General features: G+C 47.8%; 1 protein-coding gene across 1 annotated transcript; it reads left to right on the top strand.

Moving 5' to 3' along the window:
* The first annotated feature begins 6253 nt into the window (after window positions 1–6253).
* Window positions 6254–12121, top strand: LOC104326807 (glucosaminyl (N-acetyl) transferase 2 (I blood group)). Its single transcript, XM_009931625.2, has 3 exons — window positions 6254–6956; window positions 10675–10767; window positions 11931–12121. The coding sequence occupies exons 1-3, from the start codon at window positions 6263–6265 to the stop codon at window positions 12119–12121; spliced, it is 978 nt and encodes a 325-aa protein (XP_009929927.2). The 5' UTR covers window positions 6254–6262.
* Window positions 12122–14254: the final 2133 nt, after the last annotated feature.

Here is a 14254-nt window from a genome sequence, read left to right as displayed (position 1 = left end):
GGACTGAAGGGGCTCGGTGGTTGTGGGAATGAACAGCCAGGGCGTTCAGCGACAGGGAATAAATCTCCAGAGGCCAGGAGTATGCATTTAGGTAAGGGGCTCATGTCCCACAGCACTTTAACCACCATACTCCTCCCTTCTCTCAAAAGTCTGACTGAATACACCTGTGCACATGCCAAGTAAGCCTCTTTCCTAATTCCCTGCGCCGGTTTTTCAAGTTTCTTGTTCAGGTTTCATTTTAGGTCATTTCTCCCAAATTCAGGAATGCCAAGAATGTCCTATTTTACCCAGACCCTTTACAGAGTTCCTCTTGACAGCTTGTTGGCAAGTTGGCCCCTGTCCTCTCTGCCCTGTTACAAAGAGACCAGAACTGTTGCTGCAGGCTGGGAAACATGCCTGAGACATTGTCTCTTACCTGCTTTACCAGGGTTCTGCTGTTGTGCTGGGGACAGCAGTGTTTTAATAGTCGCCATCTTTAGCTTCAAAACTTTACCACCACGCATGGAGATGCCATACCGTTGAAAATGCAGAGGAGGTGTTAGCTGTTCAGTCACAAAGAGATGCTGGCAGAGCATTCTCTTCCCACAGGGCCTCTGACCAGAGCCAGCCCTGAGGTGCCCTTCACTCTGTTTGCTAGCAGATATGAAACGCCTCTCCATTCATAGGGGCAGGAGTTGCTACATCTGGAGCCAGGGCTACAGCTGGATTTAAAAGTGAACTGCAGTGAACACTCTAGAAATTGGGTGAAGAAGCAGAGAGGTTTGGGAATGGCTCTTCTGGGAGCACGCTGGAAAGGCATAGTGGAGTGCTGCATTGTGATATCCAAGCTGGCCAAATACTACCAGCAGTCTAGGCGTAACAAGAAACCTACCTGCCACCAGGGGAAGTTGAGTTTTGCACCTGCACTCTGATGCTTTTGGGGAAGAATTATTCCTGGCAGGGTGCTGTGCCCCCAGGGTTCACTCTGTGACTCCACGGAAATTGCATCAGCACAACTAAGAGGACTGTGCAGAGCCATGAACAAGAGAAGCAAGAACTTCAAGAACATGCTTCATGTGGCGTTGTCACTGAAGGAAATGGTTGTGGAATCGCTGCCACACAACTAGCCAGTGTGCCTCCAAAGGGAACGGCGTTGCTGCACAGACAAAGCACAGAGCTCTGGACACAGGCTTTGCACAGACATGTTTGCTTTGCTGGTTGCAGTTACACAATTAACGTTTTAGCTGGGGTCAGAAGTGTGCTTCTGCAGTGCTTTCCTTCCAGCTGTTACCCTCCTAATGCACACTAGCTTTATTCAGATAATGATCTTAGTGCGTGAGGGCTGGATTCCTTCTCTGGTGGAGCCAAACTAGAGATGTGCGTTGGCAAGACATCTAGTGCACTGCAGCCACTAAGGGGGACAATCAGGGAAGAGCCTGCACTGCTGTCAAGCACAGTGCTGCTCTTAGAGCGCGCACCAGCAACAATGTGCCAGCAGAAGACTCTGAAAAGTCAAAGGCTCATGTTGCTTAAGTAGCTAGGTGATACCTGCTCTTCCGACATTGCTGTCTCCTACCAGCATGCCATTTTGGTTGGTCCTTCCTTAGCTCTACGTTTTTCCTGTCTCAATATTATTTCCTTACTCTCCATCTCTTGCCATTTCCTCCACGCTGAACTTCACCTGTTTTTCAATGTTCCCCTTTCCCAGTGCTCTGCTTCTCTGATGGTAAGTGCAGGAGATTGCAGGTTCTACAATTCATCCAGGATCCTTGCTCCTGAATACCGCAAAAAACCCTGCATGAGGACATTCACATCCAGACACACTGCTTTTTCCACCTCACCCCAAGCCCAGCATCAATAACTTCATCCCAGTACCCGTGTCTCCATCTCAGACGCACATACGGCAGGGAAGTGCGGGGACACACTAGACTACTGGGGGAATCACTTGTCTGGGGTAGCGGCCTCAGTCTTGCAGAGATGCAATGAGTATTGTCCGTCCCAATGTAATGGCTGTCAAATGCTTAGCAATCCCCCTCAGGCTATGAGCTGCAAGAGAAAGCTCCCATGCAGCAACTGGCTGTGACAGAAACCACCCAGTCATGCCCTGCCCTGTACAAGTGCCCAGTTATGTTCTGGCGACTGAGCAAGGCTGCAGACCTGTTATGCTAGAGCAGCTCTTCTAAGCTTCCATGAAAAGACCCTAACTCGTGGTTCCTTTCTCTCCCCCAAAATGCCAACGAGGTCGCAGTGGTGCCATGCTCAGCAATTGTTTGGTTCCTGTCACTGCAGAGAGCAACACCAACAAGTTTGGAGGGGGTTGCCCTTACACGGAGCGCAAGGTGGTTAGCAGCCCTGCCAGCCATTAGCCACAGTAATGCACCTCTCTTCCCCACCCTCATTCTGGCCAGCACAAAATTCACCCAGCCACCCTCAGACAGTATGGCCCCACCTCTGGGATGTACCGTGGTCGGGTACATCCCTCCAAAGAGATCACGAGTGGTGCTTGGCAGGCACGGGGTGTAAGGGGAACTGGGGGGTTGCAGGGAAAGTGCCAGGGCAGAACTGCTTTCATTCCTGGTTTCTGCAAGAAGCCTGCAGAATGGGGACCAGTGGTGAGTCATGTGTCCCAGAGAGGGGGGAAGAAAGGAGCACCACATCACTTTTGGTCTTGTGCCAGCCTGAAAGGGACATTGGGTACACAGCATGCTACCGCTGCCTGTTGCAAAACTAGACGAACTTTTGCATCAGCATGAATACGAGGTAGTTGATTATTAGAGGGGGTAGCCCACAGTCTCCTGTACAAGCCCACAAACACAGATCTCTGATCTGAACGGGCAGATCGCGGAACTACAGGGCCTCCGGCAGCTTCCCATCAAGCACAGGCATATGGCAGCATCAGCAACTTCATCCCAGTGCCTTTGAGTGAGGCTTTTTTTCTCTTGTTGCTGCTAATCTGACACAGAAATTGGGAATCCATGGGAGATGACGCTGTGTTCTAGCTTGTGCTTACTGTTCCAAGGATTCACCCAGCTGCATGCCAGCCATGATTTTAAGTGTTTTGGACACAGTCGTGTGTTGTGTCTGTCTAAGTGCAAAGAATCAGACTCCCCTCAGCTCTCTCCAAGCAGGATGAAGATTGCTTACGTATTCATCCATTTTGTCAGTGATGGGGAAGGAATTAATATGACAGACAGTTTTGTTTGTGAGTGTAGCGTTAAAATACCCCTAGACTTTGAAAGTATATCTGCACCATCCTGATGGCAACTCCTCGGCTGGGAGCTGAATGGTAGACAGAAAAAGACGAAAAACAATTGGCATACAGCGTGTCTCATATGGTGACGGCAGGCATGTGGTGGGTAATGCTGTGAGTCAAACTAGTACACTCTCAGGAGGGATGGGAGTTATCCTTGCTAAAATTTCACTCCAGTTTATCTGAAGCAGCAGCTTTACATCCAAATGAGAGCTGGTGGCTCTTGAGGAACATCTCATTCACATCCCTTGGATGTGGGTGTGAGATACCACAGTAATATCAGAAAATTCTGAGTAATGCTAGCAGATTAATCAATCCCTTTTGCCAATTCCTTATTTTTAAGTTCTTATACGGCCACTTGCTTGCACAAAGAGACTATTGCGGTTCTGTTCTGCCTGTTAAAACTGTTCCTTTTCCTTAGCTTAGTGCCCTCCCTTCAAAAGACAGACAGAGGCGTGGAAGCTTTCTAACATGATTCCAGACAGTGATGCTAGCTGAATAAGCCACGTTCTAGGAAAAAAGTATATTGCAACCTATGTCTGCAGCATTACTCATATAACTAATCCTTGTTCTCTTGTTCATGTTCTCCATTTTTTTTATGAGACTTCCTGATTGAGCAAGAACTTCTCATAGGAATAAGGGATAAAAAAAATAGGGATTTTCCTGTGACTGTTACTGAGTCTCATGCCCACAAAGCTGTTGTAATCTCATCATCAAAACCTTCCCCTTTTGAAAAACCTGTTTAGGGGAAGGTGTTGCAACAGTCGCAGCAATCACAAATACACCTTCTGCATGGCAGAATTTCCTGAAAAAGCACTCTTGTCCTCTATCCACCTTTCAGATGGTATAGTTCAGCTGAGAATATATAACTTAAAATAGGGTTTAGTCTGTGCAATCTGCAGTCATTGGAATTTGCGTACTGCTTTCAGTAGCAGCAGTACTTTTCTTCACAACCAGTTGTTTGCTTTTACGACTTAGTGATGACAGGATGAGAAAGGGTACATCTTCAAGAAGTCTTTTTGAAAAGCCACAGCTAGCAAATGGGCTTGTGTTCCTTCGCTTGATTCTCCTTGATCTTCACACCTATCAGACATTGGTGTAAAAGGCTTCAAACAGCACAGCTCCTTGAAGAACAGAATCAGGTCAGAGTAATTTAAGGACTAAGTTTTTTCTTTCTAAATTCTGGCATCAGGTAATGTCTGTCACAATTCATGCATGTAACCAACTAAACTGCAGTAACAGAGGCTTTTCTTGTGATTCCCAGACGCTGAGCTGCCAACAGCCCTTGTTTTTGTTAGGGGGGAACTCCAGTCATGCCACCTGAACCTATCCCCTCCTTTCACCTACAAGCAAACTCAACTGACCACACCTAAAGCTGCGTTACGCCTGTTGAGAGACAAAACCTGGCACCAGCACCAGCCTGAGCAGCTGGGCTGGAATTTGGCAGAACCATGCCTGAACTGGTGCCAGTGTGGGCACCAGTGGTTCCTGCAGAGCGACTCTCCCATTGGCTGTCCTCTGCGCCCAGCGTGTCCCCGCAGGTTCAGCTTGCTCCTGCTCCAGAAAGCAGGTTCTTTCTGAACAGCCCTCTGATGCAGGACCACAACCCTGCCAAAGACACTAGAGTTTATTTACGGATCAATAACAGCTCAGAAAAAACCTGCTTCAAAACATACCATCAAATAAAGCTACTAGAACCAAGACCCTTTCCTTACTATCCTTCAGATGATTCAACACGGGAGGTGCAGTTTAGCTCTCTCATGACTGTCAACAGCCTGACTGCTCAAGGAGATGTCATGCATTGCCTTAATTCAGACAGCTGTCTTGAAAGAAGTAGTTCTAAATAAACTGGTCTGTTTCCTGAGTTTTATTTCCTTCTCTCTGTGTTCTGAGGTCTGCTTTAAAACTTGACAATCTGGAGTTTATTTTAGTTCAGCCCTCCCAACCATCCCCCCCCCTACCCCCACCTCCCCATTTTTGCATTCACATACTCCACTGGATTGAAAATTTATGGCGGTAAAATAAAAAAATGAGTCTTTGTACATTTTTAAGGAGGGGTGGTGGGTTTTTTTCTCCATTGTTTCAATCTCCTGTTGAAAGAAAAGCTCTTCTTCTGAGCAGTCCCCCGTATCCTTACCAGCCACCTCCCTCCCACGGACAGGTGTGAGAACTTGTCCTACAGGACAAACAAGAAAACAGACGAACCCCAGGATTTCAGAGCAAATTGTTCTTGGATGCTGTCTTCTGAGCCCAGTCAGACAAATTCTTGTTGCTGTACAGGATTAAGAGGTGACCGTTTCCATCCCACCCGCAATTGTCCATCAGCTTCTCTCCATCCTCCTAACGCTGAAAGCCTTGATTCCTCCTTACTGCTGTTCTGTAAGAGGGAAAAAAATGAAAAAAAACCCAAAACAAACGTAATTTACTGCTGGAGAACCTGGAAGGGACTACAATTGTTCGGATGAACCTGGGAGTGAAGCCCTATGTCCATGACTGGGACTTCCCATGCAGCGAGGGGGGTTGCAAGTGCGGTGGCCACCACCAGAAGGCAGGGCCAGTCCGCGGGGCGTGCATCCCCCTTCCCGCAGCACTGCCAGCACTGCGCGGGGGCTCGGTCTAGAGAGGCAGCATGGAGGCAGTGAGCGGAGGGAGCACCCCGGGGTGCTGGGCCGGCTGCGGTCGGTGGCAAGGCCGCCCTTCCTGGCTCCGGGAGCCGACACGTGGCAGGGTGTCCCGCGGGCAGGCCTCGCAATTTGTGTCCCCTCGGGGTGGCAGCTTGGGAGGTGCTGGCCAGGCCAGGGGTGGGCCGAAGCTGGTGGTGCGGGCCATGCGGCGGCGGCGGGCGGTGAGGCTGCTGCTGGCCACCATGGTGCTGCTGGGTGCCGCCGTGTTGCTGAGGCACAGCAGGCGGTGGGTGGCAAGCGGTGGGGGCTCCCCGGAGGCCGCGGCGCTGGAGCGGGCGTGTGGCACGGTGCTGGCCTGCGAGGCGGGTCATTGCGGCCAGCACCCGGGGCAGGATCCTGCAGCGCGTACATGTCGCACGGCCGCTACATCACCCGCGCGCTCTCAGCTGGGGAGGCCGCCTTCCCCGTCGCCTACATCATGACCCTGCACAAGGAGTTCGAGACCTTCGAGCGGCTCTTCAGGGCGGTCTACATGCCGCAGAATGTCTACTGCATCCACGTGGATGCCAAGGCGCCGGCCCCGTTCCGGCAGGCCGTGCGGCGCCTGGTCGGCTGCTTCCCCAACGCCTTCCTGGCCTCGCAGGCGGAGCGGGTGGTCTACGGCGGGGCCTCCCGCCTGCGGGCCGACCTCCACTGCATGAGGGACCTGCTGGCCTCGGCCGTGCCCTGGCGCTACCTGCTCAACGCCTGCGGCCAGGACTTCCCCTTGAAGACCAACCTGGAGATCGTCCGGCTGCTGAAGGGCCTCAGGGGGAAGAATGTCACCCCCGGGGTTTTGCAGCCCCCCCACATCTCCGCACGCACCAGATACGTGCACAGGGAGCAGCTATACTCTTTCTTTTCTTTCATGCTGTGGACATTCGTGCGCAAGGCGCCTCCGCCCCACAACATCACCCTCTACTTCGGGTCTGCGTACGTGGCCGTCACCCGGCCCTTCGTGGAGTTTGTGATGCGGGACCAGCGCGCCATCGACCTGTTGACGTGGTCTGAGGACACCTACAGCCCCGACGAGCACTTCTGGGTGACGCTCAACAGGATCCCGGGTAGGACACCAGGTCCGGGGAGGGCACAGGGTTCCTCAACCCAGCCCCTGCCACCCCGGCACCTGCTCCCACTTGCCTATTGTGTGGTGCCCAGTCTTTGCGGTGGCCATCACAGCTCAGCTCTCCATGGAGGCGTTTCCCACTGTGGCTCTCAGAGGTGCCTAGCAGCAGGTTGTCGCCAGTCCTGTTGTTTCATATGGAGAAACACCCAGGCAGGTGACAACCCTTGTTGGCAGCACTAGTGGTAAGCGAGGAAGGCGTGCTGAGCTTCCTTGAGTTCAATGTCCTGAACATTTATCCATTTGGTTGAGCTGTCTTCTGGTGGGAACAGCACCCGTGACTGGGTAAGGGAGGTCCTCATGGGTGATGGGCTTTGCAGCGTGATGGGTTCAGGGATGCCACGTGCCTTCCTGCTTAGCAGCAGTTGCCCTGCCCCTTGAAGACTCAGAGACGCAGCTTGGCACCCACTTAGCTTCCACCCTTTTTGGCCATACCATCTCAGTAGTCCATCCTGTGCTTTCTTGTACCACCTTGGTTCTCCAAAAGCCGCCACAGGGGTCTATGAATTTACAGTTCCCTCTCACACACTGGTGGGCTGCACGGCTTCACTTGTAAGGGAGAGGGTATGCACTTGCCCATCTATATATGTGGCTTACCACAAGCCCTGCGTGTTTCCCAAACATAAATACATGGCCCCAGAGCCCAACAAAAGTTATGGTTGATTTAAATCAGGTCTTGCAGAACAATATTCCCAAGGGTGGTGTGTACACCACTTCAGGCAGATTTCTGAAGTACCGACTCCTGGGCACCAGCTTATAAAGTGCAGGAGAAAAGCTCGGATCAGTTGGTGGCACAGAAGTGTGAAGAAGTTGTCCTCTTTCCTAGAGAGAGATGCCAAGAGGAAGCACAGGCTGCTTCAGGGGGCTGGTGCAAACTAGTCCATTGGCAGTGAGGTTTTAACTGATGTGTTGGTTTGATCCTGGAATCACAGGTAGGGGACTTGGAAGGCCAAGGCAAGTCAGGAAGCCTTTTAGGCTGCAAGATTTCCAGCCCAATGTTGGTTTATGTGCGTGTTACAGAAATGCCAATGCAGTGGCTCGTTTTGTGTAGGCTGCCTATGTTTGTCTTCACAGTATGTGGTAGCAACGTGAAGAGGAAAGGGAGTGGGCTCCATCTTGGAGCCAAAACATGCAGATAAGCTTGCTCTGGAGTTGCAACGGCAAACACCAGGAAGACCTTAGAGGAGAAGCCGGTTGCATTGCCTGTGTCCTGTGAATGAGCTCCAGGCTCTGAAGCAGTGTTTTTCCCGCCTCCAAGCCTTCGCCACCAAGGGGAGACATGAAATTAAAGGCATTGGAGGGGCTGGCCTTTCTTCCTAGTCACTTGTGGCTGTCTTCACACCCAAGCTCTGCTGGTGCCTGTTTCTCAGACCTGGTGGTGGCAAACTCCTTTCCAGGGCAGTGCTCAGTACCGCTGCCTGCGAGGTGGCTCTTTCCCCCTCCTTGTTCTTGGAGACAAAACGCTGCTAACCTCAACGGAGTGGGAGACGAGAGCTGGACAAAAGTAGAGTGAGCAACTCATGCTGAAGTTTATACTAACTTTCACCATTAGCACCACTTTTCAGACGAACTATTTATAAGAACAGGACCCCAGAGCAGCTTCTGAATCTGAATTCCATCGTTCAAACAAATCTTTAAAGGAAAATGTGGTAAATCTGTGGGGTTTTTTTTTCCCCAGTGCTGAGCTACACTTTCCCCTACTCTTTAATTAACTCACAAAAATGCCTAGTTTCCTCAGTTTGGGAGATGATGAATATTGTGAAGTCAGTAGCTTTGCATTCCTGGAAGGCAGTGCCTTCCAGTGTTTTTGTGAATGTCCTGGCGTCATTCCTGTTTTTTCAGTCATCTTTCTGCTTTCCCACCATGTCAGCATTTTCAAAGTCTTTCTGCACACTACATTTACCGCCATCTGTTATGAATGGGTTTTTAATTTGGGATGGTAATGCACATCCCAGGCCATTTACAGTGTTTATCCCCCGCCATGACTGCTTCTTTTTGTCTTTTACGAAGTGTTACCTTTAGCTTAATGCTTTCTGTGGAAAAGTAACATTTTCTGAATTTTCCCCAGGACAAACCCACCCTTTTTGGCATGTTATTTTATTTGATAACAGCACAATATACATAGGGGAAGAAATAAAGTGATGAAGTTCTGGTTACAGCTGCCACATATCTCTGTTTTTGGCAAAGTGCTATGGTGGTTCTGCTGTTGGATCACATGGTCTTTTTGCATCTGATGTCTGAGTCATGACTCGGTATTTGCAAACAATCATCCTTACTTGCCAGGAACAAGTTATCCTTAAAAACACAGAGCAAAGCAAGCAAACAGAAAAAAACCCCTGATGTTTAACATTTCTCCCATCCAAAGTCTCAAAAAAACCCCAACTCCCCCTATGTTATACAGTGCCTTTAGAGTCTCTTTTGTCCTTCACTGAGCTTTTCTTCAAGCTCACAAGAAAAATAGTTTTGGTGTTATGGTAACTGTAGAGGTACTGCACTTGTTGCCATCTCAGAAAACAATGGAAAAAACCCAAAATAGTAACAAAACCTTACTTTGCTATCACCTTTATTTTTTAGAAAGCATCAGGGTTAGGATGACGACACATGCTCAGCTACTATTTCGGCACTCAGAGCTTCTTGTGTGTGCTGCAGTCACCAGCTGAAATTGTGTTTTACAGCACTGCTGGCAAATCACCCTGCTTAAGATTGCGGTTAACCAACAAAATAAATAGCCTATACTAACACACATTTTAAATGAAGTTGTGAAAATCAGGAAGATGGGCTAATTAGCCTTAAAGAAAGAGAAAGGTCAGAACTGGAGATTAAAATGTCAAATTTATTTCAGTTAAAATCACATTTGAAGGATGTTGGTTCCCTGTCTTTGCACAGGACCTACAACTCCAAACCAGTGCTATTCTGCATTTCATACAGGCTCTAAATGGCTTTGTTCTCATCTCATTTTAAATTGAGGAAACCGGCTGTCTTTTCAGTATACAGTTAGTACAAATGACAGATAATAAGACAAATGTTACAAAGACATTTTCATAGAAAGCTGCAAGGTTCCCTCCCTGCCAGGTCACAGCAGGGCTTGATCAGTTACTGACAAGGAGCGGTCCTCTTGCTGGCTTCTCTCTTACATAGGTCCTGTGATCTGCCTAGACTTTATTATGTAACATTACAGGCTATAACTGAGTTCTAACAACTCCATCCAGTGACGTCATGCTTGAATTTGTTCTGTTAGCCTCTTTTATTTAAAAATAATAATAAAAAACCCCAGGAGAGTATTTACCACCAAATTCATGTGATGGTACTAGGTGTCGGCAGCTAAGTGTTCACATAGCCCTCAGAGGGCAGTGCTGGTGGGGAAGGTGACATGAGACAGCGTACACGCATGCAGTATCATACTGAGGCTGTTGCCAAAGAGGGATTTTATTTCTCAAGTGAAATGTTTAGGTCTCTTGGGCTGACATCTTGTTTATGTCATGAAAGCTGCTTTCAATGAAGAAGCTTGACAACAAGCTTAGCAGATGGGCATCTGTTGATGCCTATTCCTAGGTATTTCATCCTAGTTCTGCAGAGAAAGGTTCCAGAGAGTGGTCATAAACCTGAACACATAGTTGTTAAAAGAACTAATTACTTGATTTTCTGTTATCTAACTGCAGGTGTCCCGGGCTCCATGCCCAATGCATCATGGGAAGGTGACTTGAGAGCGGTGAAGTGGATTGATATGGAAGAGACCCATGGAGGTTGTCATGGTAATGTGTACATTTTTCTCCACTTCTTTTTCCTGTTCATATAGTGAAAAACACTTGACTGTTGTTCCCGTACTCCTACAGCCTCTAACGGTAGTGTGAGACAGTCTTTAGACAGCACTTCATCGGAGAGAAGACAGGAAAAAGGAGTCATCTCCTTCATAATCCCTATGTGAGTGACAGTAGCCACAGGAACAGTGAGAAAGCTGGAACAGTTGCTTCTTCAGGGATTTTACAGAATATATCGGCCTCAGAAAGAGGGATATTTGGCAGTGCTTAGGGCTCACATGAGTTAGCTGACTATTTTCTTGAAGGCCTTTGGGGAATTTTCTTGCAGGTGGGTGGGAATAGCCCACGTGTATGTCCCACTCTGGGATGCAGATGTGTTAGAGCCAGCAGCTGTGTGCAGGGCAGGTGTCCTGTGTGGACTCGGACAAACCCCAGCTCTCGGCTGGGCACTGGTCCCCACCAGAGCCACAGCTAACAAGGAACCTAAGGAGCTGTCAGCTGATGATGATGGATGAGCTTTGAGTTTTCCTATGTCACGTTACTTCATGACATGACATTAGCAGTAGAAAATCTTCTGTATGGTGCACTTCATTTTTCGGTCACTGGTTTGTACATTGCGTACTGCTACTACTTCTGACATATCCCAGTGGAACAAGAAGGGGAATGCCAAAATGCAAATGATACAATTTTTATTTCAAGAATTCTTCATCCATAACATAGCTGTTTGTGTTGAGGAGAAAAATGTCGAGAACTTCAGTCAGCTTCATTTACAGCAGTTTCACATTGGCATAACTACATTGAAATCAGTGAAAGGACACCAGTATCACCGAGAATTAGCCAGTGAAAAATCTAGCATGAGTAAAGGTATCGGTTTCCCTTCACTGTCAGAAGGAAATTCCCCTTTGCTGTGTTTCAGCCTTGTCTGAGAAAGAGTCTCAAGTAGTAACACTTCTTTTCTGAGCTATCTCCTTATTTATTCTGAAGTAACTTTATTTCATCCCGCTACTCACACTTTTTCCCATTGCATGTCCAGTAGGCCTTATAGTATGTTTATTGTGCAGAAGTTTATTTAGAGTGGCTTTTCAGATAAAACTTCTCAAAAAGAATTATTTGGAACCTTGATTCTGACATTGCTTGTTTTCTTTTTCTTTTGGCAGGCCATTATGTCAGAGGCATTTGTGTATATGGAACAGGTGACCTCAAGTGGCTTTTTAACTCCACCTGTATGTTTGCAAATAAGTTTGAGCTTAAAACGTACCCCCTGACTGTGGAGTGCCTGGAGCTGAGACATCGGCAGAGAACCTTGTCCCAGAGTGAGGTTCAGGTGGAACCCAGCTGGTATTTTTAGCTAGTAAAACCTCAGTCTACAGCATCAATAAAAGTGGTCAAGAGAATAACAACAGCAATCTTATTTACTGCTGTGCCAGAAGCATAAACTCATGAGATGGGGTTCTTTACGTCGGCTTGTCTCATGCTGCCTGCAAATTTCACCTTCCACTTAACAGCCGGAGGCCAAAGTGTGAGAGATCCAAAAAGAGACACCAGGGCAAAGCTCGTCTTGCAGCTGAAGGAGCATTGAACTTCTACCATTTTTAATGGGCTGCTCGCCAGCCCCAACTTTTGTCTTGCTGCGCAGCCATTGCTATCTTTTTTCTGTAAAAATATAAACAGAGTCACGCATCTCTGGCACTTTTTGTGTCTAAAAGACAAGTGTGAACATTTGGTAAGCAAAAAAGGTAACGACTCACAGTCAGCAAGATCTTAAACACAGGAATGCAACTGCTGGCTATGCATACAGATACTGTTTTGTCAAAGATACCGATATTTACTGCAGAGAACTGATGGAAAAGTACTGGAAACGAAATAAAGACACTGCTCTTCCCAGATCTTACCCATTCTTTAAATATCTGTTGGGGCGAGGTTTGTAAGAGAAAACAGCATCTTTACTAGATCAGTGGGTGTGGTTAGAAAAATCAGATACGCTTTCAGGCACAAAAGCCCTTCTCCATATCTGAAAAATGGGGGTTTGCCTATTTGTCTTACTTGGCCAACTAACAGAACTGGAAAAAACAAAAAAACTCTCTACACTTAGATTTTGGCCCACCAGTGTCCTTAGATCATCATGTGTAAGGACACAGAGGGAGAGATGGAAAGCAGGGAATGAAATAGCAAGACAAATATTTTCAGAACCGAAAGAGCAGTAACGGAGCTTTGGCAAGAGCTCAGTAACTCAGTGTCATATTTTTTTATATGGCTTAAGCCTTCTTCTAAGTTTACTTCCTTTCACCTCCTTATAACGGTGAGTGCACACACTTACCCTTGGGGTTCACTTCATCACCACCTTCATTTCATCCCCCAATAACAGCCACTAGAGGGAGGCCAGCAAACACCTGAGCAGATTTTCCCTTCCCAGCCTACAAAACCCTTCAAAGCACAAAAAAGCTCCACGGCCTAGGCATGCCGCAGAGAAAAAAATCAGTGCTTGGGACTACTGTAGTACGGTAAACAGAAGGGAAAAGTTACAGGTCTTGGTCATTGTGTCCTAAAAAACAAAGCAAGCAAGCAAAACTATGAACGCTTACATGGCCTTCTAGCAGCACTCTTGAGCGACGTGGTTAGCAGCACAGAGGCGGTATAAATTGGGATGCTTGAGTCTAAGGAGAGCGTGTGCTGCTCGCCCATCTCTCTTCCGAACAAGTGGACATGGCTCAAAGAGTGCCTCTCGAATAACAGCAATTTACCATCAACTTTATTAAACCACTGCTAATTTCAGGGTCTTTTAGCAAACCGGATTGCAACCTGCAGCAGTTCAGAAACGACGACACAGCATATTCAGTCATCCTGAACTGCGGCTGGTAACCCCTGGGGAAGGGTCTGAACAGGCAGGATCTGCTTCAGTCAGCTTGTTCTGCATTTATAGCTGAGAACACCTAATAACGCAGATCCCTGCAGAAAGGCACCGAGAATTTATCTCCAGAGCAGAACTTTGGTGCAAATCCTGTTCAGTTTTGGGGGGAGGGGAGAAGAGAGCTCTGCTCATTTGCTGCTGTGGTGGCAGCTGAAGAGAGAAGTATGTCAGAGAGTCGTTCCTTTAACGTGGGATTTTTAGGGTGTCCAACTTCAGAGGTCTGGAATCAGCCACCCCTTTGTTTTATCAAGCTGAATACTCCCCAGATTGAAACATTCCAAATAAAATAAAGGCATTCTCACCATTTCATGTGAATATTTAAAGTAGCACAGAGTACAAACAAGATTATGTATCATAGTTCAGGCTCTACAGGCAAATGGCAAAATATCACCCAACAGCAAAACCAATAAGCTTGGCAGTCTGAAACCACGGATATAAAAGGGTTTTATGCTGAGCCTGAACAAATACAGGGATTTTAAGACTGGGTTGTATTACCTGTTTAAGTGAGCACCCAGAAAAACATCACAGCTGGTTAGTCTACTGAGAGACCTAGATTTCTGTCCAGCTATGTTT

The sequence above is a fragment of the Opisthocomus hoazin genome, chromosome 3 (genome assembly GCF_030867145.1).
Source record: "Opisthocomus hoazin isolate bOpiHoa1 chromosome 3, bOpiHoa1.hap1, whole genome shotgun sequence".
Taxonomy (NCBI): Eukaryota; Metazoa; Chordata; class Aves; order Opisthocomiformes; family Opisthocomidae; genus Opisthocomus; species Opisthocomus hoazin.
Note: the sequence above shows the minus strand (reverse complement) of the source record. Positions and strands in the feature narration are given on the sequence as shown.